The sequence below is a fragment of the Hirundo rustica genome, chromosome 9 (genome assembly GCF_015227805.2).
Source record: "Hirundo rustica isolate bHirRus1 chromosome 9, bHirRus1.pri.v3, whole genome shotgun sequence".
Taxonomy (NCBI): domain Eukaryota; kingdom Metazoa; phylum Chordata; class Aves; order Passeriformes; family Hirundinidae; genus Hirundo; species Hirundo rustica.
The window spans coordinates 31204475-31229325 of record NC_053458.1 but is presented as its reverse complement, the minus strand read 5'-3'; the positions used below and the strand labels follow the sequence as shown (position 1 = coordinate 31229325).

Here is a 24851-nt window from a genome sequence, read left to right as displayed (position 1 = left end):
CGGATCGTGACACCCAGCACCTTCCCCATGGCTGGGGCTGAGTCCTGTCTGAGCTGCAGCTGCTGCTGTGCCCTTCCGAGGGGCTGAGGCCGTGGGGCCCCTGCCCAGAGCAGCCTGCCCTGAGCAGAGCTGTGGGGCCAGAGCCAGCTGGGCTGTGCTGGGGAGAGGCCCTTGGTGCTGCAGAGAGCTCAGGGCAGCTGGCAGAGCTTGGAGGGAGCTGGGCTGGGCTGAGAGAGCCTTGCACAGGAACCATCAGTGTCCATCTCAGCCTGTGTGAGCAGGCAGGGGCAGGACTCAGCCCAGGCCTTGTGGGGCAGGGCCAGTGCCTGTGGAAGGCATTGAAAACAGGCAAGTGGCCCAGAGAGGAGGCTGCTCTGTGCCCTTGGTGGCATGGACAGAGCAGGAACACGGCCCAGGACATTTGTCAGCGCCAGCCTCTGTCCCCAGCCATTGCCAGCCCTGGCTGCTCAGCCCAGGTTTGTGGGGCAGTTTGGCTGTGGCCCAGCTCCATCCTCCTGCAGGGCTCAGGGCCTGTTCCCGGCCATGGCCAGCCCTGCCCGGCCATTCTGCTGGCCCAGAGCCCGGCAGAGCCCGGGGCAGGGCTGTCTGTGCAGGCCCACAGGTGCCACGGGCTGTGCAGGAGCTGGCAGAGGCTGCCCAGCAGGGAGGCCATGGGGCACAGAGCCCCAAGGCTGCTGTGGGCACCACGGCACAGGGGCCGTTCCCGACCCGCAATGCTCCTGTCCTGCCCTGGGCCTGCACAGGGGCTGTGGCACCATGGCTGGGCCAGCGCGGCACAAAGGGGCCACGCAGCCGCTGCCGGGGCTGACAGCAGGGCCAGGCACACACAAGGAATTGCTGGGCATTGCCTGGGCTGGGCAGGGCTGACTGTGCCAAAGGCAGAACTCAGCTGCCCTTGGTGGCTGCAGGAAAAGTGCAGAGCCCAAAGAGCCTCCATGGCTGTGCTGGAGACCAAGGCTGGAGGAGGGAAATGCAGGGCTGCTGTGGGATGGGGAGGGGATTGAATTCCAGCACACACCACAGTTCTCTGATGATCCCGGCACGATGCTGGTCCCTGTTCCAGACTGGAGCAGAGCAGATGTTTATGGGACAGGAGCCCTCCAGGGCTGTCAGCGACCTGCAGCTTGCAAGGTGCTCTGCTCTCCCTCAGCTCCTCTCTGAGAGATGCCAATCCCAGCTCAGCACCTCAGGGCACAAGTGGCACTGCCTGTTCATGGGCACACAACTGATGTCTGCCTGGAACGGGGCACAGGTTTAAATACCTGTTAGTTTCATATTATACAAGCAAATCTCTGTTATCTGGGTCACTTCAGTACTTTTAAGAAGTGGCAAAACTTTCCCACCAGGAACAGGAATTTCCTGGATCTACTAGATTCTCCTACTGATGGCAGGAGAAGAAATACTGATCTTCCCCTCTACCTTTGACACCAACATTTAGTCTAACAATTCATGGCCCTCTTCCTTCAGGTGTTTCCAGCTCTCCTGTTTAAATGGCCATGTGTAAAGACATTTCTTCATATAGAGTGGCTGGATCTATGCCCTTCCTGTTGCTGCCAGATTTCCTCCTGCAGATGTTCTCTGGTCATTCCAATGCATCTCCCTTGATTGGCTTCATGCTTTGAGCTTCCCAGAGTTGTCCAATTTTTCAGAAGTTTAAATAACACCTTTTTCAGCTCCTTAGTTGTATTTTTATTTTATATATCACCTCTTCTTATGTCTTGGTTAAAAATTCTTCCTGTATGAAAATCACTTGTGGGTTGTGGACATGTCAGATGTTGCTGGGATGTCACAAGGAGCTGGGGGAAGTGGTTTGATGTTTATTAAATTTTATCATGTTCCCATTTTTTATGTTGGCCATGAAGAGAAATCTTTCTGTGCCTCTGAGTCTCACCAGTTCATAGTCCCTCAAGGGACACAAACCTGGCTGCACTTAGACCAACTCCATAGCCAGAGCAGAGCTCCCTTGTGCCAGAAAGTCCCTGGCAGTGGAGGGATAAAGGAAACAGGACAGGCTGTGGGGATCAGGTGCAGGGCAGAGCCAGGGAGAAGAATGACTTCTGCATTTGATGGATCTAATAAATCAACAAGCCAAATTCCATAAATCAAAATTTAGAATTTTATTTTGAGACTTAAATTCAGTCTCTAACAGCCACAATTAAAAGGAACAGCGTCGAACCCCGGGGTTTTGGCACTGGGTGAACGTGGTAATGGACCCTATCGCTCTGTAACCCCCTCTGTTCACAAATTGTGCCCAGCACTGCCAGTTTTTATACAGTCTTTCGCTGAGAGTGGACAGCAACCGTAGAACTCTTGCTTTGTGGTAGCTTCATTAGGTATTCATGTTCAGGCCCTGGGTCAGTTGAATAGATTCTCAGAGTGGAACAATGCCATGATTGCTGGGTCTGGAGAAGGTTTGGAAATGTTAAATCGGGCCGGAACAGATAAGATACCAATCTTCTCCAAATCGTTCGATCATTAGCACGCCTATCTCTGGGGAAAGTAGGACCACTCTCCCGTTTTCCATTCTTTTAGGGTTTTTTTGGTTGTCCCAAAGCGGTTCCCAGCAGAAATTCTTTCTTTTCCCAACCCCCGTGTCTCCTTCTTGCAGTTTTAGTTTTAGTTAATCCTAAACACACTTTAGGTTTACAGATCTTAAATCAGACTGAACGCAGATCAATTTTATATTGCATACCATTACATTTCAATGTGAATTAATTACATATCACATTACCTAACACGAATTAACTTTAGGTCATATATCACAATGGAGCTGTGCCTTCCCTTGTGTTTTGTCACTGACAATAAATGAACATCCCTCTGTGTCTTGGGCAATGCCTTCTCCAAGGGAAGCAGGTGGGAGTTGGAGCCCAGGAGCTGAAACCTGCAGGTCCAGCCTGGGGTGGAGGGAGCTCAAATTTGCACAAGACTGCTCTGAGTCCCAGGTATTGGATGGGGCAAATGGTGAGGTGGGGTAGGGACAGAGTCTGATTGATTGTCAGACATAAAGGGTCTGGATTTTCATATCTATTCAAGCTATATTAGAATATACTTGGATTCAGTGTCAACTGCAGATTGCACATATCAAGGTTTTAACAGGAAAATAAACAAACAAAAAAATCAACTGGACTTAAAAAATGTTTTATCACTGTCTTTGTAAATATCATCAGTTTGAATACACTTGCCAAATCTGTCTAATTGGCCACAAATTATTTGGAAACTTAGATCAGATTATTCCCAGAGTCTTGGCTTGTTAAGGTGTTCTGAATGTTACTGAGCCCTGGGGCACTGAATTCCTGAACTGAAGAGCTGAAGGCTGAACAAGCCTCTGGAGAAGTCAATCCAGCAGCAGCCTCCAAGTGTCTGAGGATGTCAGCAGCTCCCGCTGAGGCCACCCCTGCCCAGAGACCGTGGGGGAATGGGCAGACAAGGGAATCGTCCCTGGGGCTGGGCAAGCAGAACTCAGAGGCACCAGCAGGTGCAGGTGGGAAATGGAGCGTGCGATGTGGCTGTGAAAGCCCTGCCTGGGCTGTGCCAAGCAGGACAGACAAGCCCTGACCCCCCTCCCCCAAACAACTCTGAGAGAGACATTTAAAAGAATTTACAATTGTTTGAGTACTCTGAGTTGATGCATTGGAGAAATACCAACAAGAGATTCTCAGGAGCTCAAAACAACAAAACAGACTTTACTGGCAACTTTAGAAAATCAGAGAAACTTTGGCAAAAGGTTTAATACAATATTCAATCAACAAGAAACACTTCTGAGAGCATTATAAATTGGTCCATTGAATATCACAAAGTCTAAACCGGTTCAATTTTAAGTTACTCAACGTTTGCAAAGGGACGGAATTCAAAGAGGAAGACACAGAAAGAAAGACAAGTAAGAAACAAAGAAGCACACACACGCACACACAGAGCTACCAACTCCTGGATTCCAGCTGTGTTCAGACAGAAATTCCAAGAAGAGGTGGGGTCAAGATATGTGCTTGCCTTGTGGTCGACCATAAATACCCCTTGGTCTTCCTGGGCCCTTCTCCCAGGGGGGACTTTGGGTCACTTGGTCACTCAGGAGCTGGGCTGGGGGCTGCAGAGGTGGCTGTGGAGCATTGCCTTTGGTGTGCCAAGGATTGGCAGACACTGCTGGGCTGGGATAGAGGCTCTGGGGGGATTGGGGTTACAGGGCAGGGCAGTGCTGGTGTTTCAGGGCAGGGCAAGGCTGGACCTGCCCCTTCCTCCCCCACATACGAAATGTTTCCAGCCAACAATCTCCTCCAGTCTCTCACAACAGGCAATGCTGGAGGTGGAATCTCAGTTGTGGCCATGGGAACCTGGACAAGAAGGACATTTCTTTTCCATAGGAAGGTGTAATGGTTTTAGTTAAAACTGGGCTGAAACACTAATTAATGTAGTGACTACACATTTGTCAAATTTTGTTTGCTAAACTTAGCGTAGTCTTCTTAGTGTTTACTCTCTTTTTGTGGGAGAGGATCAGGAGAAGGAAAGCAGGCTCAAGCTTAAAAAGCAAACAGTTTTATTAACACACACTAAAAGAATGGAAAAGATAAGAGAAGTTGAAAACAAACCCAAGAAAACCAAAATGAGACTTCAAAACGCTCTTCCCTTCCCTTACAAGCTGTTAACTTTCTTACAAACAACACAGAGAGACATAACCTGTGATTTTCAGTCAGTTTCACCATTTAAGCATAATCTTTCATCACTTTGGGAGAGGAGTCTCTCTAGAGTCTTATGGAGACATTCGCCACAAGACAAAAACAGTCCTCTGGCTCTCAATGTCACAAATCTGCAGCTGCCTGGAGTTTTTGCAGATTATGCTGTTCCACCCATTAGCAGCCTTTCCCCTGGCTACTCATGTGCCTCTCAGTGTATCTGGGGTACTGTTTAAGAATGCTTCTTCTAGTATAAAACCAGGATTCTCTGCTATCTCTAAACTATCTCTGTCTCAAAAGAAATAAAGACCTCCTTTTAACCCAGGAGCTGAGGGCTTCAAACCACTTCCTCTCTAAAATCATCCTTGTCTCAAGGGCTGAGACCTTCTTTTACCCCAGGAGTGAGGGGCTTTAAGATTCCCACTTAAATCTCAATCATATCAATCCCCAACTTTGACTAGAACTAGCATTCCCCCAAACAACATTAAGATGTTACAAGAAACAGTCCATTTCTCCGTCGTTTAGACCAGAAAAGTTCAGTTAAAAATGTCCACACCCTCAATCCCTCTTCTAATAATCTTTACCAGTTCTTTCACTCTTGCTCCACTGACTCCATGCGGTGTCTTTCCTACACCCATTCTGTCTCTTCCTTTTCTCTCTCAGGGAAGGGTTAGGCCTTGGAAGCTCCATGTTGCCAGGAAAGGATTAACTCTGCCCAGGCCTGCAGTGGCCATGGGATTTCTGCTCCAGGCAGCAGTCTCTCCATTTCAGATCAGCCTGGTTTCCTCCCTCCACTCTTTCTTCTCCATCTGGAAGACACCGGAGGAGGGGAGCGGGAGGAGAGCTCTGCCCACCCCTCGGTGACAATCGAGGCAGCCTCGGCCAAACCGGGCCCATAGTTGTTATCAGAGGAGATCCCTCCCTGCTCTGGGGTCTCCGGGGAGGTTTTTTCAAAGTGGTTGATATTAAGCTGCAACCTCTCCTCCCCCCGGAGCAGATGGAGTCCGGCTCGGCCTCTGGCGAACTGCCCCCCGAAGGGGGAGGTGGGATGTGGGGAGCAGTAGGACCCACTCGATGTTACCTGTTCAGCTGACCAGGAGGAAAAGGGCCTGACCTGAACAAAACTGGGATTTATATGGGTACTTCCCAAAGTCGCATTCAACATTCTCAGTGGCCAAAGCAGATGCCAATATCTCAAACCGGCTTCTGATAGATCCTTGTCCTTTCTAAAACTATTTCTAGAGTCCTGACAGGGTAATACTTCAAATTCCTCCTTAACTGAAAACCAAACTGTGCTAACCCATGACAGTGACCTTTAGGCTTTGCAGGGCTCAAGCACAGCTGCTGTGACAGAGTCAGGGCTGAGGTCACACTCCGTGGGCTGGGGCAGAGCCCAGCCAGAAATGACCTGAGATGGGCTCAGATGCAATGATGTGAACATGGCCAGACCCTCATGTCCTTCAGTCCCATCTCACAGCATTGCCAGGGGCAGAAAAAGGGACAGGTGACTTCTCACTGTGGGTCACGGGAAATGTGGGTCACCAGGGCCCTTCCCAAAGTGGCAATGGCCCATTAACAGAAGATATCTCCCTACAGGGAGGATGGGTCATGGAAGAGATAAAGAACACTGCCCCATTTGCTTTTAACAGCTGGGCCATTAAGAGAAGATCCTCCTCAGAGATATGAGGGATGGGGCATGGAAGAGATAAACAACCTGCCCTCCTGGTGTTCACAGATGGTAATAGAATACATTTTTTTGGTTAAATCTTGCATTGCAAGACAGGGCTTGATGCTCCTTGCCCAGGAGCTCTCAGGAATTCCTCAAGGCTACTGAGATAACAACAGGCCTAAAAATAAGAACCAAGAGCCTGAGAAACTGTTTAAAAGCAATGCAAAACTTAGAGGACACACAACATGATGATGGATGCTTGACCGATTAGGTGTCCTGAAGGATGTGTGCCTGCCTCATGAACAAGTGGCTTAGACAATTGAGAGACACCTGTACGTGTGGACAGTAGTGCTAGAATCTATAACTGGAGTTTAACGTGAACAATAAATGGCTTCTGCTAAAATCATATTGATTCTGCTATTCAGTTGCCCAGTGTTTCCCCTGCACTGGAGAGGCTCTGCAGGACTGACAGGATGGGCTTTGGGGTTGTGAGGAGAAGCTGAGAGACCTGGGCTGCTGCACCTTCTGGAGAGGAGGTCCAGGGCTCATCCTGCAACTTCTGCAAGCGTGGCTTCAGAGAACCACCGAATGAGCAAGATTGGAAAAGACCTTGGAGATCATCAAGTCCAACCTGTGCCCTGATACTGCCTTGTCTCCCTTGAGACTCCTTTTGTCCAGTATAAACAACTGACAGGCTGGGGACAGAGTAGCTGGACAGCAGCCAGGCAGAAAGGGACCTGCAGGGACGCATGGACAGCAGGCTGGACAAGAGCCAGCAGTGTGCTCATATGGCCAAAAAAGCCAATGGCTCCTGGCCTGGATCAGGGACAGTGTGGCCATCAGGACCAGGGCGGTGATTCTTCCCCTGTGCACGGCACTGGTTGGACAGCACCTTGAGTGATGTGTCCAGTTCTGGGCCTCCCAATTTAGGAAGGACGTGGAAAGACTGGAGTGTGTCCAGAGAAGAACAACAAGGCTGGTGAGGGGTCTGGAACACAAGTCCTGTGAGGAGCAGCTGAGGGAGCTGGGGTTGTTTATCCTGGAGCAGAGGAGGCTCAGGGAAGACGATGCGGTGTCAGGGCACAGGTTGGACTTGATGACGTCCAAGGTGTTCTCCAGTCTTGCTGATTCTGTGATTCTCTGAAACCATCCTTGCAGCAGTTGCAGGATGAGCCTTGGGCCTCCTCTCCAGAAGGTGCAGCAGCCCAGGTGCCTCAGCTTCTCCTCACAGCCTCAAAGCCCATCCTGTCAGTCCTGCAGGAGCCTGCAGACAATTCCTGAAGCACTTGGAGGATGATCCTGCTCCCCAAGGGACATTCCCATGGGGCCAAGTCAGGAACTGAAACGGGGAATGGGGCCAGAGAGGAATGGGCAACCAGGGATGGGCTATTTGCATGGGAGGGAACAGGGAGGGGCAATATGCAGATATTTGTACCAGGAAGGGGAAAGAAAGCCAAGGTGAGACAAAGGAAATGCTGAGGGCAATTTGGAGGTGGCTGCCAGGCAGCCCTGGCTCTGAGCAACCACATCTGCAGTAGCACAGGAAACTCACAGCTCATGGGAACAAACTTTCTGGCTGACTTCAGAGGCCACCACAAACCTGAGTGGTTTCCCTGCTGTCCCCCGGCCCTTCCTGGCCCCAGGGGCTGATGGCATTTGTGCTCACTCAGGTTCATCTCCCCACACCAACACCATGGGGGTGCTCACGCCTGCTGTGTGCAGTGCAAACAGGGGCTCCTGAGCCAGTGCTGCCGTGTCTGTGCCTGCAAGGATGCGGCACCTGTGTGAGCTGGGGGAGAGGCCAGGGCTGCAGAGGGGGGAATGTTTATGGCAGATGCATGAGGACGCTCTGGGACGCTGCCCTGCGGTGTCCAGCACAGTGGGGACAGATCAGCCCCTGCTCTGCTGCTCCTTCCCATCTCCCCCAGGGACCTTGCAGAGCCCCAGCCATGCTGTTTGCTCCCACCCTGCCCACGGCCACCCTGAGGCTGCTCATGGGGCTTTTCTCTGCTGAGCATTGGCCTGGGCGTGTTCTGGAGAGAGCCTGGAAAGGAGCCTGGAGGCCAGTCTTAGGTCGCATTGCAAGATGTTACCAAAAATACATGTTCTATTGCAATGACATTTCTTTGTGGACAACATGAAAAAAGAAAGGAAGGAAAAAATAACCCACAACCAAACTAACAAGAACTATCAGGAATGATTTTTATTACAAGTGATTTACAAAAATTGGCCAGCAGTTCAATGTTCCTGAAACCATCCAGTCATCAGTCTCCACACCGCAGCCTTGAGCTCCTGATTCCTCAGACTGTAGATGAGGGGGTTCAGGGCTGGAGTCACCACCGAGTACAGAACTGACACTGCCAGATCCAGGGATGGGGAGGAGATGGAGGGGGGCTTCAGGTAGGCAAACAGTGCAGAGATGATGAAGAGGGAGACCACGGCCAGGTGAGGGAGGCAGGTGGAAAAGGCTTTGTGCCGTCCCTGCTCAGAGGGGATCCTCAGCACGGCCCTGAAGATCTGCACATAGGAGAAAACAATGAACACAAAACAACCAAATGATAAAGAAATGGAAAATACAAGAAGCCCAAGTTCCCTCAGGTGGGATTTGGAACAAGAGAGCTTGAGGATTTGTGGGATTTCACAGAACTGGTCCAGGCCATTGCAGTTGCACAGAGGCAGGGAAAATGTATTGGCCGTGTGCAGCAGAGCAGTGAGAAAGGCACTGGCCCAGGCAGCTGCTGCCATGTGGGCACAAGCTCTGCTGCCCAGGAGGGTCCCGTAGTGCAGGGGTTTGCAGATGGACACATAGCGGTCATAGCTCATGATGGTCAGGATGAAATACTCTGCTGAGATGAAGAACAGAAAGAAAAAGAGCTGTGCAGCACATCCTGCAAAGGAGATGTACCTGGTGTCCCAGAGGGAATTGTGCATGGCTTTGGGGACAGTGGTGCAGATGGAGCCCAGGTCGGTGAGGGCCAGGTTGAGCAGGAAGAAGAACATGGGCGTGTGCAGTTGGTGGCCGCAGGCTACGGCGCTGATAATGAGGCTGTTGCCCAGGAGGGCAGCCAGGGAGATGCCCAGGAAGAGGCAGAAGTGCAGGAGCTGCAGCTGCCGCGTGTCTGCCAATGGCAGCAGGAGGAAGTGGCTGATGGAGCTGCTGTTGGACATTTCTTCACTCTGGCCATGGAGTCCTGTTGAAGGAGATGACAGTGACACAGTCAGGGGAGACTTTGCTGAGCAATGCTCAAGCCCCTTCTCCCAGCCCTGCCCCTGCTGCTCTGTGCCACCCAGTTTTCCTTTTCTCAGAGCTCTCCCTTCAGCCCCATGCCTGGAGCTCTGCTGGGATCTGGCCCCGTTGCTGGGATGAGCAGGGGCTCTGCCCATGGACACCGAGGGGTCAGCTCTGCTCTGCTGCACTGGGGTCATGGGAATGGGGACAGGGGCCAGTCTGGGGTTGGACTTCATCAGCCCAAACTGCTCCTGAGGCAGAGGAGCTTGGCAGCATCTCCTGTCCCAGGGCTAAGGAACGGTGATGGCCAAAGGCAGCTGGAGAGGGTTTCCTGCTGTGTCCAGGGGGATCAGAGAGAACTGTGCACTGCAAGAGCATTGGCTGTAACTCAGTGAAGGGTGAGCGGAGCTGCTCTGTCGCTCCATCTGTCCCCAGCTGCCCTTTCTGAGATCCAGGGCAGTCCCTGTGTTCCCCTGAAAATCAGCCTGACACAGCTGAGTGCAGAGGGAGCCACAGCAGAGCAAACTGGCTCAGCCTTCCTCAGAGTCTCAGCCCCACTCCTGGCCAAGGACACTCCTGTCCCCCAGTGTCCCCTGGAGGCAGCTCACAGCTTGGATGGCATCCCGAGGACACACCCAGGGTCCTGTCCATGTCCTGTCCTGTCCAGGCTCCTCCACTGCTGGAGGAGAGTCAGCTCATTCCCAGCCTCCAGCCCAGAGCTCCCTGGGTCAGAGGAAGCTGGGACACCCCATTTGCAGTGTCTTAGCACAGGAATCTTTGAAAAAAGTATTCATGAAATAGTTCAGCTCGGAGAGGACTTTCAATATCCCAGCACAGCTTGGTGGCACTTTCTCCCCACTGCCTGCCCAGGGCTCTGCTGCCTGGAGCTGTCCCTGCCTGCAGCTGCTTCCCTGTGCCCAGGGCTGGGCCCTGCCAGTGTTGCCAGAGACCAGCCCAGCGCTGGGGGCTCAGCTCTGCCCTGCAGAGCCCTCCCAGCTCAGGCACTGCCCAGGGGCAGCTCTGGCTCTGCAGGCTCTGATGGCAACATCAGAGCAACCCTGAGGAGGCTGGAAAAGCGACACTGATGCTGCCTGCAAGGGAACCTCTGCTGATTTCGGTCGCTGCCTGGTTTAATAAGGTCTGAGAGAAAATTGTTTGATTTTTCTCAATCTGAACAGAGTGATGAATATGTGCAATTTCCCATCCAGGCAACCCAGAGCAGTAGATTAATAAAACAGGATTTTCCTGTTTATGCAGCCTCTGCCTTGCTGTGCTCCCTGTATAATCTACTCGGAAATGTTGTGCAGTTTAATGTCATGCTGGGAGCAGTCCTGAACAGTGCAGCATCCTCACCACACAAGGAGAACTATTCCACACCTTACCAGCTGTCTCCTTCTCTCGGTTTTTGTTCCGAGATTCAGGTGGATTTAGAGTCTTTTTGCCTTCTGCAAAGCTCTGAGTCAGACGCAAGAAAGAGACAGAGACTTCAGGTTCTGATTTTTCAAGGTTGCACTCTTTGTTTACTGTTTCTTATCTTACAATTTTCTCAGTGCCCAACTAAGGTCTGTGCAGCTGCTCAGGCATCTGGCGACCCCTCGACTCCTCACACACTGGGCTGTCGCTGTCTTTTATACTAATTGTAACATGCTCTTTATTTATCATTATTGGCCAATACCTATCACTTATACTAAACAGGTCATCCCTACTTTGACCCAGTCTCTTTAAACTACTTTGTGCCACCGTCACTGCAGAAAATGGAGTGAGGGAAGAAGAAAGAAGAAGCAGGAGACAACGCCCCAAATCCTCCACCTTGCTCCCATTCACTTCCATACTAAAAACCCAAACCTACTGGTTTTTTTCACCCTGTGATAAGCTAAACTACTATCTTTCACGCTCTTGTGGCTTGCAATCCATCCCGCAGTGCAGGAAGATTTTCCCATGGACTGGGATCAAAGCCAATGTCCCTCTGAGCTCTGTGCCAGGGTCCCAGACCCCCCTGTCCAGGTCCGTGACCCTTCAGGGCAGCCAAAGGAATGCCCTGGACTCCAACATCTCCCCCTCCTGTTTGAACCAAAAACACCTCTTTGGCAACCCCTGTCCGTGGCTTGTCGCATGCATCGAAGCAAACACGGCAAGATCATGAGAAGAATTACAAGCCCTACTAAAATGTACACAAATGTTTTTAAAAATCCCTTCCACAATGGTGAAAGGTCAAACAAATTGAATGCACTATCCATCCATGACCTAGTTACCTCTCCAAGTTTGTTTACACTCTTCTGCAATTGCTTGATGTTCTCATGAATGGATTTGGAATGATCTGACAAATTCATGCAGCACATTCCCTCCAATTCCTCACACCCATGCCCGTGTGTCAGCAATAGATAATCTACTGCCGCTCTGTTTTGGAGACTTGCTCGTCTTACACTGTCAATGTCCAATAACATGTCACTCAGTGCAAGAGAGGTGGCTCGGGCACGTTTGCTCAGCCAACAACCCACCCAATCCAATTGTGTCAAGGCTACTCCTGATGCTGCCTGTGGTGAAAAAAGTGCAACCGCAATTCTCTGAGCCTTGTCCCACGTGTGAACATTGTCATCACAATTTGGATCATACAGTTTGATAGATCTTTTCTCTCTATATTTTTGTTCTCTCAGCAATGTCATGTTGGGTGTTAGCAATGAAAGCATTCCAATGATGCATGGACCACCTGCGGCATTTGCGGGGATTGCGGGCCAAACTCTGTCCCCACAGATGAAAAAGATTCCTCTCGGCAATTGCGCTGGAACATGGTTGGATGGTTTGTCCAGCATCTTGGTGTAATTACACCACGATGATGTATTTCTGCAAAAATTGCGGTTTGGAGTGATGTCTATTGTTTTGGTTTGTGCCACTCCAGAAAGGCCGAATTTCACACAAAATTGCATTTGGACCGATCCAAGGATTTCCACTTCCTGAGGTTCAAAAGGAGCCACAGGAAGGAACTTCGTCCAAACATCCCATCTGTCCACTGGATTTACAGTGGACTTTGAAATCGCTGGAGGGATGTTCTCTGGAATCGGCCATTCGCTCGCTGGCAACCCCACTAAACATGTTGCAAAGGGTTTTCCCTGGCTTTGAGTGTGTCAAGCAGATGGTATCCAAACCTGATGCATTGGCTAGAGTTTCCCAAACATTCTCTTTTGGTTGGGCCACAGGCAAAACTGCCGCATTGCTCAAAGCGGAGAGAATGAGGCACAAGGATAGTTCTTTCATGTTCAATGGCCTTTATCCCATGGGAATCCCTAAAAATGCAACACTACTCAAGTTCCAAAGAAAACCCCAACCTCAAAGAAAACTTAAGTCCCAGAGTCTCTTTTGCATGTAGAACAAAGGGATGTCTGCTGTCTTGACACCGGCTCACATCTGCATGCCCACTTCTCTTTCTCCGGTCTTGGGGTCCGCCTCTGCTTGCGTCTGGACTCGGTACGGTTTCACGTGCCTCGCCGCCCCCTACTTCCGTCCGACCGCTGTGAAGACACAAGCATATCCTTTGCCCCAAGTTATTAATTTGAATGGCCCTTCAATCTGTCCTGTTTCTGGGTTTCTGACCAAAACCAAAGGATTTTCCTTCAGCTTCGCTCTTCTGCTGTTTGAAAAGTGTCTGACAATTGGTGGAGTTGGCTCTGCAAAAGAGCCATTTAGAAAATTCAACACATACAAGGCTTTATTCAAGCGCATGTACGGTGTTGCGTCTGCCTCTCCTCTTTTTTGTCTGTCCAAAAGAGATTTCAATGTGTGATGTGTCCTTTCAATTGCTTGCCCTGTTGGAGAGTGTGGGATACCAAAGGTATGATGGACACCCCACCCCTTCAGGAATTTGTCAAGCACTTTCCCTATATATGTTGGTCCATTATCTGTTTTGATTTCTTGCAGCACGCCCAATGATGCAAATGCCTGCAAGAAATGTCGACAAGCAGGTTGTGCTGTCCCACTTGTGTGCAATGATGCAAAGACTGCACTTGAAAATGTGTCAACTGAAACATGAACATTTTTGAGTTTCCCAAAGGATGGATATTTTGTGACATCAGTTTGCCATAACTGCAAACTGTGCAATCCTCCTGGATTGACTGCTCCCATGGAAGCAGGAGGCTGTACAAGCTGACAATCTGGGCAAGCATTAATGATCTCCTTTGCCTGATTTTTGGAAATGTGAAAAATTAGTGCTTGAGCATTCTGATGGAAGAATGCGTGACTCAATTTTGCCTGTTCAAAAATGTTCGGTAAAGTCCTTGAAATTGGCATGGTCAATTTGTCTGCATGTGCACTACCTTCTACTAAAAATCCTAGAAGAAATGCAATGTACCCTGATGTGAGAAACAGCGTACTTACGTTTTCTGTGTTACAACAATGTTCTCACGCATGGCAAGTATGAATACAACACCTTGGACAAACATCCAGTGAGCTTGCGATCTTTGCAAGTTTTGGACAGTCCTTTTTGAAGTGCCCTTGTTTGTCACACTTGTAGCACTGTCTTTGCTGAAAATTTGCGAATGCATCTTTGACAGCCTTTTCCACTTGATCTCCCAGAACAGTTGTGATGTGCTGCGGTGTTCCCACCTTGCTGCATGCCTCTATCACTTCTGCCATAGAGGGTTGGCCAGGCATCGCACTGATGACATATTTGCATTCTGGATTGGCATTCGCAAATGCAAGACAACGAATCAAATGTGGTTTCACCCCCTCATCACTGACTTGCCTGTCCACTGCTTTTAATTTCTGGGTGCATTTGTAAAACCTGGTATGATTTTGGACGTGCACCCAACTGCAGAAAGGCAGCAGCTGTGTTTGAATCGCCATGTGCTGGCGGTACCGCAACCAGTTTGCCGCTGGTGGGCGGAGTCAAGCTCCTTGACATTTGCCGCGTGGGGGTGTCAGCCTGGAGACACTCTCTGCCTTGGCCACACCCCGTCCCTGCCTGTTCCTCCTCCACCTGTCCCGCCCCTGCCTGGTCCGGACTGGCGGAGCCTGGCAAAGTGTCCCCTCCCCGCTCACGCCCAGAGCTGCCCTTTCCCCCTTTTCATCAGAATTTGCCCTGCCCAGAGCAGGGTCGTGTTTCGGACCTCTTCCCGCCCCTTCTGTGCCTGCGCCTGGACCCGCCGCTGGTGTTTCTGGGGTTTGCAGTACCCTGCTTGGCGCCTCCCATCCCGACCTCCCCGCTACGCCCCACGACACGGATGTGTCTTGAACTGTGCTACTTCCCGTAGCTTCCATCATCGGCGTGTGCCGAGCTACTGGTACGGGCCCCGCCTCCCCCAATGCCTCGGTCCCGCGGCCCACGAGCCCGTGCTGCTTGTCTGCGAACTGTTCTCCTCCGCGATCTGCCCCCTCCTGACCTGACACGCTTCTCGACTGCCCTCGGCCGAGTTCCGCGCCCCGGCGAGATAGGTTAGGATCACCCCCGCACGCACGGTCCGCAGTCCTGCCCTCCACTACCGACTCGGTCGGGACCTGTTGTTCTCCCGGTGCTTCCCCCGCTCCCTCCTCCCCCCGGGCACCCTGTTCTTGTGTGGAGAGGGAAAGGAGCAGTGGGGTGCTGCTGCACGGTGACTGTCGGGGGGTGAAGGGGCTCCAAGGTGGACTCTGTGTCAAACCTGTCTCCCCCCTCTCCTGGGATAAGTGTGATGTGCCTGCGGGAGCTGCTTCAAAATAAAGCATGTCCAGCTCCTCCTGGTCACTGGGATGGATTAAAAGTTTCCTCTTTCCTGGGGCTGGCATTTGATCGGCTTTTGGGGCTTTTAACAAACTTTTTTGTGGCCAACCCTGTGAGAGCTGAGGGCTTTCCCCTCCTCCATCTCCCGGAGGAGGTACTAAACCTGGGGAAAGTAGCCGTCTGTCCCCTCCCTTTGACTGGCCGACAGATGAAGCGCTACTGTCCTCCCCCCTGCCGCATGGCAGCTGCCCAACCCTGGGACTTCCATCGGTATTCTCTGATATAGCTTCTAACATAATTCTACCTGTGGACAACAGCTTAGCAGCTATCTTGTCCTTCTCCGTGGCTCTGTCATACAACTCCCTATTTGCTTCCTGCTAAAACTTTGGCTCAAATAGGACACAGATCTCACAATGAGGGTAATTACAACGGACCCAAAGCATCAACACCTGAAGCTCTTTTTCCTCGAGAGCCACACCGTGTGTTGAGATCAACCCCCTTAGGGCTGCTAAAATAGAGATTTGTTCCTGGGAAGTGGCCCCCTCCATGATCTAGATCCAACTGTTCTTACCAAAGCACAAAGGCTTGGGTGCAGCTGTTGTCGAATTCGCCTCAGAGGTGTCCTGATCACTGACCAGCAGGTCTCAGGGTGACAGATTCCAGGGCCCTTGGAGATCTGTCAGCCTGAGACGACTTTGAGATGAGCTGCTCTGGCCAGAAATGTTCGTGTTATCTTCTCCGGAGCTGACCGTCTGGCTTTTTATTTTCTGAGGGCTTGCGATGTTCACTGCAGAAGGTTTCCTGTGACCCTTTCGGTGCCCCTTTCCAGGGGCCCACCCAGGGACGCCAGCTATCGGTTTTTGTTACGAGACTCAGGTGGTTTTAGAGTCTTTTTGCCTTCTGCAAAGCCCTGAGCCAGACGCAACAAAGAGACGTAGTCTTCAGGTTCTGATTTTTCAAGGTTGCACTCTTTGTTTATTGTTTCTTATCTTACAATTTTCTCAGTGCCCAGCTAAGGTCTGTGCAGCTGCTCAGGCATCTGGCGACTCCTCCCACACTGGGCTGTCGCTGTCTTTTATACTATTTGTTACATGCTCTTTATTTATCATTATTTGCCAATACCTATCACTTATACTAAACAGGTCATCCCTACTTTGACCCAATCTCCTTAAACTACTTTGTGCCACCCTCACTGCAGAAAATGAAGTGAGGGAAGAAGAAAGAAGAAGCAAGAGACAACGCCCCAAATCCTCCATCTTGCTCCCATTCACTTCCATACTAAAAACCCAAACCTACTGTTTTTTCACCCTGTGATAAGCTAAACTACTATCTTTCACACTCTTGTGGCTTGCAATCCATTCCACAGTGCAGGAAGCCTTTCCCATGGACTGGGATCAAAGCCAGTCCATGTGGGCTCTGTGCCAGGGTCCCAGATGCCCCTGCCTCTGACCTTCCTGGGCAGCCAAAGGAATGCCCTGGACTCCAACACCCACTGAGTGTTTTTATTGACAAAGCTTCTCAAGGGACTAAATAAAGCAGATAACTGGAGGCCATGATTGCACAAACCTCTCAGAGACTCCAAGGCAAAAGCAAAACCCAAAGTCCTTTGAAAAACCTGCAGTCCCTGGGAGCATCAAGGATCCCCCCAGGGCCATTGCTGACCAAGGCTCCCCAGGGACTCCTTCCAGCAGATCCTTGAGGTCGCTGGGATGTGAGGGGGACGCTGAGGGCAGCACAAGGGGCTGACAGTGGCCAGCCTTGCTGGGGCTGTGCCAGGAGGCCCCAGGGCCTCAGGACAAGGTGTCTCCTCACAGCCCTTGGTGGCACAGAGGCTGCTGTCCCACAGGGCACCAGGACTTGGCTTCTCCTGGGCACTGCCAGCCTTGCCAGGGCCCTTGGCCATGTCCAGCACAGCTTGTCCTGCCCTGTCCCACAGCTGCTGCACACTCCCATCTCACTGCCCCCCTGGCTCTGCCCTGACATGGCCAGCCCTGCCCTGACCTCTGCCCAGGGCATGTCTGACACCCCCCATCCAATGGGCTGGGGATGGGAAAGTGTTCCTGAGGGCACAGGGAGGGGACAGCTGGGCTGGACTGACCCAAGGGAGCTCCCATTCCTTGTGATCTCATGGTCAGCAATAAACTGAGGGGAAAGAAGGGAGATGGGGGTGGAGGTGAGGGCTGTGGATGTCTTTTATTGAGACATTTCTCATACCAAGCACAAAGGACATGTACTCCATCCTTTCCTGCCAGGAGGTGGCTGGACATTGTCTGCTGAGGGAAAGTAGAGAATTGATCTCAGTTGTTATTTCTGTCCTTACACATGTGGCCTTTGCTTTTTGAGGCCCTTGCTGAGGAGGATGGTCACAGCACGGACATGCAGCAGGACAGTGACCAAACTGCCCGAGCACTCCGGCCTTGCACCCACAGAAGGGCTGGGAAGAGGAGTGTGGAGCTGGGAAGAGCAGATGTGGAAAGGGCCAGGGCCATTGTCCCTGTCTGTGTTGGCTCTGCCAGGAGCCGCTTTCCTTCCCATCTGCAAAAGATCATTATTTTATTCAGATGCATAGGGAACAAAGCTTCTGAAAGTCATTGAGATACTGAATAATGGCAGATACTCATGCAGAAATGCTGTGAGTAGTGATATTCGTTTGTGGAAAACATAACAGTAGGAATGTATTAAGAAATGCAAAACTGGAAAAAAAGGACACCAAGACAGAGATTGAAATAAGTTATATTCAGAAGGTTCTGCAGAAGAGAAGAGGCATTTTTTTGCTTCTGAAATTCAGCCAGCAGTTTCCTCATGGACTCCACGAGTTCCTCATTCCTCAGGCTGGAGATGAGGGGTTCATGGCTGGAGGCACCAGCGAGTACAGAACTGACAGGGCCAGATCCAGAGATGGGGAGGAGATGGAGGGGGGCTTCAGGTGGGCAAATAAACCACTGCTGACAAACAAGGACACCACAGCCAGGCGAGGGAGGCACGTGGAAAAGGCTTTGTGTCCTAGGAGCCCCCACTTTGCCCAAGCAGAGCCTTGCATCCATGAGGTTCCCTGTTGTCACAATGCTCTGCTGGGTTCCGTGAGGTAGTGCTGTGTCACAGTGGACACTGAGCTCCACGTGCCCTGGCACTATCCAAGTGGCACCTGGCTTCCCTGAGGCCCCGCTGTCTTTGCAGTTGACACTTGGTTCCCCAAGATGTCCTTGTGTCACAGAGCTCTCCTGGTGCCATGAGGCCCGACTGTGTTGATGCCTTCAAGAACCCAGAAATAAAGTAGCACCCTTGGAGATAATATTATACAGGAGGTAGTAGAAAGGCTGATCTTTACTGGAGGCCTCTAAGGGGCAGATATGGAAAATGTCCACAAAATGCCCACCCCTCACAAAGGGTGAATACAGTTTTATAAATTTAGCAGATTAGCATATTTGACAAAAATCACCAATTAGGAGCACAGGTGGTGAGGCATGACAAAGTTCCTTGCAAGAGTCACTCTGTCCCTGATTGGACACTTCAGGCACACCAAGGAAGGAAAACAACAACACAACCAAACAAAATCCAGGCAATCAAACCAGAAACGAACCGAGGACTGTCCCGGTGTGTGTGTGACAAGAGGACAGTGAGGGCAAGGATCAAAGGATCACGGCCTAAAAGCGTCACAGAGCTCCAACTTAACAGGACTTGACTTATACCCGAACCTTAATTTACACCTTAAACTTCACAACTTAGCAAAAGAACAGCACTTGACATTATGTGTCCAAACTTATAAACTATGACTTAGCCATTCACAGAGGAATAGTATTTTAGCTTTGCTTATAACTTCTGTTAAACCTGGAATTATGGTAAGGCACTTCACAAAGCACGAACTCAGAAAACTCTAAACCCTGCAACTTCAAGTTTTCCAAATTTTGAGAAGAGGAAGTCAGGAGAAGGGAGAGAGAGATGCACAAGTCAGGGCCTTGGATCCAGTGCCATCTCAGCTGCTGCGAGCTCCAGGGCTGTGGGACGTGTCAGTGTCACACCAGTGTCACAGCCTCACCTGCTCTGGCCCCTCTCACAGGTGGGGTTTTCAGGGTGTCAGGGGCTTGGCAGCCACTTTGGGGCTGGACCAGAGGCTGCAGTGGCTGGGGCTGGGGCACTGACCATCCCAAAACCACCTCAGAAACCTGGGATGCACCAAAATCCCTTCAAGAATGTGGAATACCCAAAAACTCACTCAAGAATGGGTTCCCCCTCCCTTCATCATCCCAAATCCTCGGCTGTCTCATTCCAGACTTCACCACACCCTCCCAATCCCCACCCAAACCCATCTCACCCCTTCTGGACATCAAGACCCCCTTCCCAAGCCATATTTCTCCCATCCCACCCCTCCCAATCCTCATCTCACCCATCCTGCCCCACCCAATGCTCACCTCACCCTTCATGATTTGCATCTCACTTCACCCAACCCCCTTCCAATCCCATACCATGCTGAGGGGCTGAGGAATTGAGTAATTTTGGGTGGGATTGAGTAGTTTTCAGTGGCAATGAGTGTTTTTGAGGCGACAGATCAAACCCTCTTGTCTCTTTGAGCATTAAGAAATGGAGACAACCACACCAAAGACCCCCAAATCCTCCCAAGTATCACCCGGAATCCGAGATTCTCTCGAAACACAAGGAAAAAGTGAGGCTTTAGATGGCTCTGATAAATTTGTTGGTTTTCAGCCCAATTTTGCTGCTTTTAAAGGGATGAAGAAGAATCAAATGAATATTAGGGACCACCAAACGAAAGGACCACCAGCCCAGTGTCTTCCCAATGTGGGTCCCCCAATGGGGGATGGAGTTGGAGCACTGCAGGAAGCTTTTCCCACAGTCGGGGCATTCGCAGGGCTTCCCTTACTGGTGCCTCTGTTGGTGTTGGCTCAAGGTAGAGCTGTCTGAGAAGCTCATCCCACACTGGGGACACTCATAGGGCCTCTCCCAAGTGTGGATGCGCCGGTGCTTGATGAGGTGGGAGTTTTGCTTGAAGCCCTTCCTGCAGTCGGGGCAGCGGAAGGGCCTCTCCTCTGTGTGAATCCGCTCGTGCTTGAGGAGAGTGGAGCTGGTCCGAAAGCTCTTCCCACACTTGGGACACTCGTAGGGCCTCTCCCCAGTGTGGATCATTTGGTGAACGACCAGCTGGGACCTCTGGTTGAAGCCCTTCCCACATTCCCCACACTTGTATGGCCTTTCCTCAGCGTGGAGGTTCTGGTGGCAGATCAAGTTGGAGCTGTGGGTGAAGCTCTTCCCACACTGCTCACACTTGTAGGGCCGTTCTTTGGTGTGGCTCCTCTGGTGGCAGATCAGGCTGGAGCTTCTGCTGAAGCTCATCCCACATTCCCCACACTCGTAGGGTCTCTCCCCAGTGTGGATGCGCCGGTGGGTGGTGAGGGTGGATTTGTACTTGAAGCCCTTCCTGCAGTCGGGGCAGCGGAAGGGCCTCTCCTCTGTGTGAATCCGCTGATGTACAAGCAGTTGGGAGCTGCTCCGAAATCTCTTCTGACACTCGGGACACTCGTAAGGCCTCTCCCCAGTGTGGATCCTCTGGTGTCTGATCAGTTTGGACTTCTGGTCAAAGCTCTTCTCACATTCCAAGCACTTGTGGGGCTTCTCCCCGTGATGAAGCTGGTCATGGACCACCAGCTCAGAGCACTGGCTCAATCTCTGTCCCCCTTCGTGGCACAGGGTGGGTCTTTCCTCCTCAGAGCACCCTGGGATGTGTTTGGAGCCCCTACCCCTGCAGGATCTCCAGAGCTTTTCCTCCCCATTGGATTCCTGCACTGTGGAGCCGCTCAAAACTGCCTCTTCCACGAGGTTCTGCCGCGGGGATTTGTCCTCCCTGGTCTCCATCCTCACCTCCTTGTCTGGGGAAGGAAGGACAAGGACAGAATGGGATTTGCCTCTGTGCCACAGGGAAGGGGAAGGAGATCCCCCAGTGCATCCCCAGCAGGACAGCATCAGCAGCGGGGTTGTCCTGCAGCCAGGGGCCATGCTGGGCTGGGAGATGGAGCAGGAGAGAGGGGGAAAGGGGCACTGACTGCCTCCTCACCTGCCTGGCTGTCCTGGGGCATCTTCCTCTTCCTTGCAGCCTTCTCTGCAATCCAGACAAGGTTTAGGAAGGAGAAATTCTGGTATGGGCACAAGGGGTTAGGGAGTTCCTCCTGCCTAAGTCCATCTCTAGAAGTCACCGGCCATCTGGGGTCCATAAAAACCTCCCAACAAAATTACTCAGACCTAAAATGTCTCCCAGGAATTCTCTGTCTCTGGTCTTCCCCCTTTGTTCTTCAGGGGTTCCCCCCTGTCCCAGCTGCTGGGGGTCACACTCGTACTGGGGGTCCTGCATCTATTTGGTCCCGGCCCTCCCCAGGCTGCTGGGAGTCCCAGGAATACAAAGTTTCCCCCTTTTCCACCTCCCCACTCAGGGATGCGGGGGGTTTGGGGGTCCCTTGGGTCCCTTCTCCCCTCATTCTCTGCTTCGGGGTGCAGGGGCTCCAAGGAGTCCCCCCCTGCCCCTCTCCAGGCTGGTGAGGGTCCCGCCAATCGTGGCGCTCCCCCCTCTCTGGGCTCCCCACTTTGGGCTCCTGGGGGACACAGGGCTCTGCTCCTCCAGCCTTGCTGGGGACCCTGGCTGGGGACTTCCAGCCCTTGGGGCTCCTCTCGGCAGATTTGGGCTGGGGGGAACGCAGAGAGGGCTGGGGGATCCCAGGAGTGGCATCACTGGGAGTGACTGGGCTGTACTGAGCTAACTGGAGCCTTACTGGGGCAACTGGAACTGACTGGGAATGGCTGTGAGCATGCTGAGGGCAACTGGGATATTCTGGGGAGCGTCTGTGACCTTAACAGGGGGACTGGAACCATACTGGGAACAGCTGGGACCATGCTGGGGGCAACTGGGAGTGAGTGGGAGTGACTGGGTCTACATTGAGGGCAACTGGGCCGGACTGGGAGGGACTGGGATCATCTGGGGAGTGACTGGGACTATACTAGGGGCAACTAGGTGCAACTGGGACCACACTGGGATGAACAGGGAGCAACTGGAACCATGCTGGGGGCAACTGGGATCCTACTGGGATCACTGGGGGAGAGGCTGGGTCCTGCTCAGGGCACTGGGGTCATACACAATCATACTTGGAGCAACTGGGACTGCACTGAGGGTGACTGGGAGTGGCTGTGAGCAACTGGGATCAGACTGGAATCAACTCAGTGCATCTGGGAGACACTGGGATCATACTGGGAGCAACTGGGACCACACTTTGGGCAACTGCCAGAAACTGAGATCACGCTGGAGGCAACTGGAAGTAGCAGGGAAAGAAGGGGATTGTTCTGAGGTAACCAGAACCTTACTGGGGTAACTGGGATATACTGGGAGTGTCTGGAACCATACTGGAGTGACTGGAACCACACTGGGAACAGCTGGGACTACAGTGGAGGCAACTGGGCATGACTGGGACCATGCTGAGAGGGACTGGGAATATTCTAGGCACAACTGGGATCATACTGGGAGGAACTGGGGACAACTGGAACTATTCTGACAGCAAAAGGGATCATACTGGGATCACAGTGGGAGTAGCTGGGTCCATGCTGGGTGAGACTGGGATCACACTGAGGGTGGCTGGAATCCTACTGGCATTGACTGGGAGCATGCTGGGCATTACTGGGATATACTGGGAGAGACAGGGAGCCATGAGGATCATACTGGAGGCTACTGGGGTCATACTGGTATTGACAGGGAGCAACTGGAATCACACTGGGGGACACTGGCATTATACTGGGACTGACTGGAATTAGACTGCAAGTGACTGGGATCATACTGGGAGTGGCTACAATCAAACTGGGATTATAATGGGTGTGATTGGACCCTGACTGAGGTTACTGGGAGCTACCAGGCCCATGCTGGGAGCCAACTGTGCTCACACTGGGAGAAACTGGGAGCAACTGGCAATGACAGGATGCATGCTGGTGACAACTGGGATGTACTGGCAGTGACTGGGATAAAACTGGGGGCAACTGAACTACGCTGGGGTAACTGAGAGGGCCTGGCAATGACTGCGAGAATGTTCAGGGCAACTGGGATATACTGGGAGTGCCTGAGACCATGCAGGTGCTGACTGGGACCACACTGGGAGCCATTGGGAATGTGCTGGGGGGAACTGGGGGCAATTGTGAGTGATTGAGGCTCTGCTGGGACAGACTGGCTTCATACTGGGAGTGACTGGAGCTATGCTAGGGGCAACTGGGAGAACTGGAAACACACTGAATAAAAGTGGGTGCAACTGGGAGAAACTGGGACTGTGCTCGGGTAAATGGCATCATAACGGGGAACAACTGGGAGTGACTGGGCTCATACTGGGAGTGCCCAAGCAACTGGATCCACACAGGGGTGCGGGGGGTTTGGGGGTGGTTACTAACAAACCCCCTTCCTGAAAAACAACCAAAATGAAAACAAACAAGCAAACAAAACCAAAAATACGCCCCCCCCCAAAAACAAAACAAAACAAAAAAACCAACAAACCAAATAACCACAGAAAACCAAACATCCCAGCCAACCAAAGGAAACAAAAAAAAAAACCACCAAAAAACCAAATCAAAACATTTTAGTGACACAAGTATTGCTAGATAGCATTTACTTCTACTATGTGTTAACCTGATCCCTCAAAATCATCCCCTTCTTTTCCTAGAAATAGCTGTGAGAACAGAAATCTCTCCTTCTCTGTACTCCGTTTGTAATTGGGAGGAGTTAACAGGATTAAGGATTTATTTGCTTCGTTTTCACTCAAAGATACCAAAGAAGAGAGAAATACAAAACCACAATTCTACTTATTTCTATTTGAACTCTATTAATTAAAAAATCTACAGAATTTTTCATTCTGACACATTTAATGATTTTTATCTTCATTTACCCCCAACATTCTGAAAATCCCTCTTCCTAGGTCAAGCCTAAGGGAAAGTGTTTCTTAAAATTTGCTCTTAACGATATTCGTCCACCTCACAATCCTTGTTATGCACAAGGAGGGGGCAACTGGGCTCATCCTGGGAGCAGCCACTTCCAGCACCGGGACCCCCAAAAACACCTCCCGGGAACCCCCCGATGTCCCCCGAGGGCCATCTGCGCCACGGCTGTGGAGCCCTGCAAGTTCCAAACATCCCCCCCAAAAAACCCCAAACCCAGGGAGCCCCGGGATATTTGGGGCCAGCTCCCCCTCCCCGGGCACCTGCGGGATGGGGGACGATGGTCCCGGGGCTTCTGCGGCTTCTCAGGCAGCGCCGGAGCCGCCCGCTCCCTCCTCTCCTCTTCTTCCTGCTGCTTCCTGCTGCCGCTCCGCCTCTTCCTCCCTCCCTCCTCCTCCTCCCCCGTTCCCTGAACCCCTGGCAGCCCGCGGGAGCAGCGGGGATGGAGCCGGGACAGGCTGGAATGAGAGAGGGGTGAGGGGGGATGCCAGCAGTGGGAGTGACCGGGCTGTACTGGGATCATACTGGGATCATACTGGGAGTGCGTGGGAGCAGCGCCATGGCTGCAGCCATCCAGGGGGGATCCGGGTGGGATCCCACCACTACTGGGGTGTT

The 24851-nt window shown here is 51.8% G+C and overlaps 2 protein-coding genes across 3 annotated transcripts; both read right to left on the bottom strand.

Moving 5' to 3' along the window:
• Positions 1-8589: 8589 nt before the first annotated feature.
• On the bottom strand, positions 8590-10228 carry LOC120756389 (olfactory receptor 14J1-like). The gene is made up of 2 exons (XM_040072692.2): positions 10192-10228; positions 8590-9545 (listed from the first exon to the last, which is right to left on the bottom strand). Exon 2 carries the CDS (start codon positions 9520-9522, stop codon positions 8593-8595), a length of 930 nt encoding a protein of 309 aa, XP_039928626.1. The 5' UTR covers positions 9523-9545; positions 10192-10228; the 3' UTR covers positions 8590-8592.
• A 7765-nt stretch (positions 10229-17993) lies between these two features.
• Positions 17994-24605, bottom strand: LOC120756388 (zinc finger protein 239-like). 2 transcript variants are annotated; one of them, XM_040072691.2, is made up of 3 exons: positions 24500-24605; positions 21337-21381; positions 17994-21151 (listed from the first exon to the last, which is right to left on the bottom strand). In XM_040072691.2, exons 2-3 carry the CDS (start codon positions 21356-21358, stop codon positions 20145-20147), a joined length of 1029 nt encoding a protein of 342 aa, XP_039928625.1. In that variant the 5' UTR covers positions 21359-21381; positions 24500-24605; the 3' UTR covers positions 17994-20144. The 2 variants fall into 2 exon arrangements, with proteins under 2 accessions (XP_039928625.1, XP_039928624.1); XM_040072690.1 differs by having other exon boundaries at positions 21337-24590.
• Between the last annotated feature and the right edge of the window lie 246 nt (positions 24606-24851).